At 36.5% G+C, this 3,541-nt stretch overlaps 1 protein-coding gene across 1 annotated transcript; it reads left to right on the top strand.

Moving 5' to 3' along the window:
• The first annotated feature begins 777 nt into the window (after positions 1-777).
• On the top strand, positions 778-2,887 carry LOC105314875 (ankyrin repeat, SAM and basic leucine zipper domain-containing protein 1-like). The gene is made up of 3 exons (XM_020004124.1): positions 778-1,249; positions 2,115-2,362; positions 2,411-2,887. The coding sequence occupies exons 1-3, from the start codon at positions 778-780 to the stop codon at positions 2,885-2,887; spliced, it is 1,197 nt and encodes a 398-aa protein (XP_019859683.1).
• The last annotated feature ends 654 nt before the right edge of the window (positions 2,888-3,541 follow it).

Below are 3,541 nucleotides of genomic sequence, written 5' to 3'. Positions count from 1 at the left end.
CGAGATGATTGATGTTTCTCAATGGAGAGCAAGTATTGGACTGTGGAACTACTGTCAAGCTGCCTCCAGTAGACCAGCTAATGGCTGCCACTCTCACTCATTCAAAGCTGCAGTAGACAGCAAGTCAGGCAGTACTACATCAGGAGAGAAGGCATCCAAACTGCTAACAGCTCTGTTTCTTATTGTTTCTTTTCTTTTATCTTTATTAAGATATATGAAGCTCAATTTTATTCCAACTGGTAAACAAACTAACAGTATATGATATTATCATACAGTATATTTACAATAGGTATAATTACTGTTACTGTTATGATCCACTGCCTCCAGTCATTAGTCTTGTTTATAGCTACTATTGGCAGTAGCTCTGACCTGATTTACTGTTTGGTTTTACTTCTCCTCCTCCTCTTATCAGGAGATGTTGAACTCAATCCTGGTCCTATGATTGATGATCGACCTGATATTTCATTATTAACTCAATGGCTTGAACCACTTGTTGACTGGAAACCTTTTGGTCGTTGCTTACCAGGAATTAAATTTTCAGACATTTTAAAGATTGAAGCAGAAAATACAAAAATTGATGAAAGAAAGTCAGTATTATATTCAAAATGGCTGAGTGTAGCACCTAAAGCAACATGGGCTGATGTGATTAATGCACTGAACAGAAGAAGAGAAAACAAACTTGTACAAGACATTAGAAGAAACTTACAAAAAAGTGCCCCAAGGTCAGCTAGAAGTTATCATGCTGTCACTACCAGACCATCATCACAGGCAGAAGTAATGTTTGAAACAGCAGAAGGTGAAAAGGAGATATTGGATACATTAATTGGTCTCAACAAATCATTTGCTAGTTTAATGAGAAAGGTACGGACAGCATTTGATGAGAAGGAAACCTCAGATTCTAAACTACTCATTGATATAACAAGATGGATTGAGGCATACATGAACTGGAGTGACAAGTTAACAAATGCATCATTAGATGAAACTTTCAATATTATTCATCCATTTTATGATTTTATTGATTGTCGTCTGATAGTGGACATGAGTGAAGCCTTTCTACAAGGTTTTAAATTTAGTGATGAGTTAAATATTGTTAGTGTGTTACAACAATATCAAGAAAAAGCTGATAAACTTCGATTTTCAGCTCAAGTGAAGCATCTTAATGAATCACTGAAGAAAGTATATAAAAAACACATGCTAGATACATCAAATATGCCAATGATTTTAATGACGCTTCATAATCCATGGCATGGTAGCAACATCAATGGACTCTCTCTATTGATATACAACTTACTTCCAGTTGGACACAGGCAGTCAATAATGAAATATATTACAATATCTTCTGGATCTGTTATCATCCAATATTCTGTATATGGTTCTACAGTTGATAGTCTAATAGAATATGCTGGAGGAAAGTTACAGTTTATGCGTCTCATTGGTATATTTAGTTTATACATTAATGATCATCCTGTCCTTCAAGAAGATGAGAATATGAACTTCACCTTTGAACTAGCTCTCCTTGAAGCAGTCATAGCTGGTAATAATGAAGCAGTAGCAGAGGCGTATTTAGGGGGGGGCTGAGGGGGCTTGAGCACCCCCCTCAGGGCTGGGCTCAGAAAAAATTACTGAAGTCCTGGACTCTTGCATCACTACCAAGCCTCTTAACAAAGTTATCTAGCCCCCTTATCATGGTTTCAGCAGTTTCCAGTGCTTTAAGGAGCAATCAGAAGTACCAGTAACATAGCAGTATGCTTGAAATGATCTTGGCCCCACCCGTAATTGACGAAAATGCAGGAAAAGGCCGTTTTACCGCCGTAAAAGTGGGTGTGGCCAAAATCGCGGCGCGCCTCGCGCGCCCTCAGCACCCCCCTTCTCTAATTTCTAGATACGCCCCTGAGTAGAGTTTCTTCTTCAACTAGAAACTGTTAATATTGATCATACTAATGAAGAAGGCAAGACAGCACTAATGTTAGCTTGTGAAAGAGGACATGAGGACATTGTACACAGTTTACTGTCTGCTGGAGCTAATGTTAACATTCAGGACAATAAAGGATGGACTTCACTAATGATAGCAAGTAAATATAATCACATTTCAATCATTCACATGTTACTACAAGCTAATGCTAATCCTCACCTGAAGACATCATTTGGATCAAATGCTGTAATGATTGCTAGTTATGATGGTAGCTATGAGGTTGTTGAGCTATTGATTAGTAAAGGAGTTGACTATAAATGTCAACGAAAAGATGGAGTGAATGCTTTTATGCTAGCTTGTGAAAATGGCCATGCTCAAATAGTTAAACTGTTACTGGAGAAATTAATTGATCCTAATGTTCAAACAAAGGAAGGAATTAGTGCTTTTATGGCAGCATGTCAAAATGGTCACATTCAAATAGTTGAACTGTTGCTAAAGGAACAAGTTGATCCTAATGCCAAAAGAAATGATGGTTGGAATGCTTTTATGTTAGCTTGCAAAAATGGTCACACTCAAATAGTTGAATTCTTGCTGAAGAAACAAGTTGATCCTAATGTTCAAAACAAAGATGGTGTTACTGCTTCAATGATTGCCAGTGCTAATGGCCATTATGAAGTAGTTAGGTTATTGTTAGAATGGAAAGCTCCAACTATTAAATCTAATGAAGGGTGTACTACATTCAAGACTGGTGAGATGTTTAGATCTACATTAGTTACAATCAAACAGAATGAAGATAGTAGATCTATACCTGTGTATAAAAATTTAATGAAAGAGGAACATCTGCTTGGATTTCAAAAACAAACACTACCCAATAGATGCGACATTATCACAGGTAAACGAATTGAGCGCACGACTACAGGATCTGAAGCCTCTGGATCCAGCGGATATTTTACAGGCCCTGGATCAGATTGTTAGCATAAATATTATACTGTTATAATTATTATATAATTATTATTATTATGTTATGTTATATATTATTATAGTATACATAATATGTAGTGTGTATAATTTTGCTACTTAATACTATTTTTATAAAAAGTTTAATAAAACAATACAGATTGGGGCGTGGACTTCTGGTTATTTAAAGGACCATTGCATTTTCAGAAGACTTGTGAGATAATTCCTCAAAGGCAGTCATGTCATGTGGCATGTACCGGGTAACTTAGTAAGCATATTTAGAGGGGCATATAAAGTTTGGTAAATTGGCCTTTGCTGTGTGTAGTCAGTTAAACCTAAATCAGCAAAATTTCTCAAAACAACTTGTGAAATTAGCTAGTCAAGATGTTTTGTCTTAATAATTATTATTGTTTTTGTTTCCTTTTCCTCCATTACTAGATGTTATACTAGTCAGTGCTGATAAGATACTCAATGTATACTCACGCCATTATACACCTTCTTATCTTGGACACCATGGGATCAGACACAATAATAAGAATGTAAGAGAGAGGGACGATTAAGGTGTTTTTGTAGGCGTCATTGTTGAAGATTTCATGCGCTGTTGCTTTGACAACTGCTTTCCTACAATCATAGCAGTCAGTGGTACAAGTACGCAAGCAGGTTAGGAAAGAG

This window comes from Amphimedon queenslandica, unplaced genomic scaffold, assembly GCF_000090795.2.
Source record: "Amphimedon queenslandica unplaced genomic scaffold, v1.1 AMPQUscaffold_12396, whole genome shotgun sequence".
Taxonomy (NCBI): domain Eukaryota; kingdom Metazoa; phylum Porifera; class Demospongiae; order Haplosclerida; family Niphatidae; genus Amphimedon; species Amphimedon queenslandica.
The sequence above is the reverse complement of the archived record's forward strand: the minus strand, read 5'-3'. Positions and strand labels throughout refer to the sequence as shown.

Excerpts from the sequence above, each read along its gene's own strand:
- LOC105314875 (XM_020004124.1), top strand. The coding sequence starts at position 778 with ATGTTTGAAACAGCAGAAGGTGAAAAGGAGATATTGGATACATTAATT. Across the intron at positions 1,250-2,114 it reads GCTTCATAATCCATGGCATG|CTAATGCTAATCCTCACCTG; the intron begins GTAGCAACATCA and ends TGTTACTACAAG. Across the intron at positions 2,363-2,410 it reads AAGGAATTAGTGCTTTTATG|GAACAAGTTGATCCTAATGC; the intron begins GCAGCATGTCAA and ends CTGTTGCTAAAG.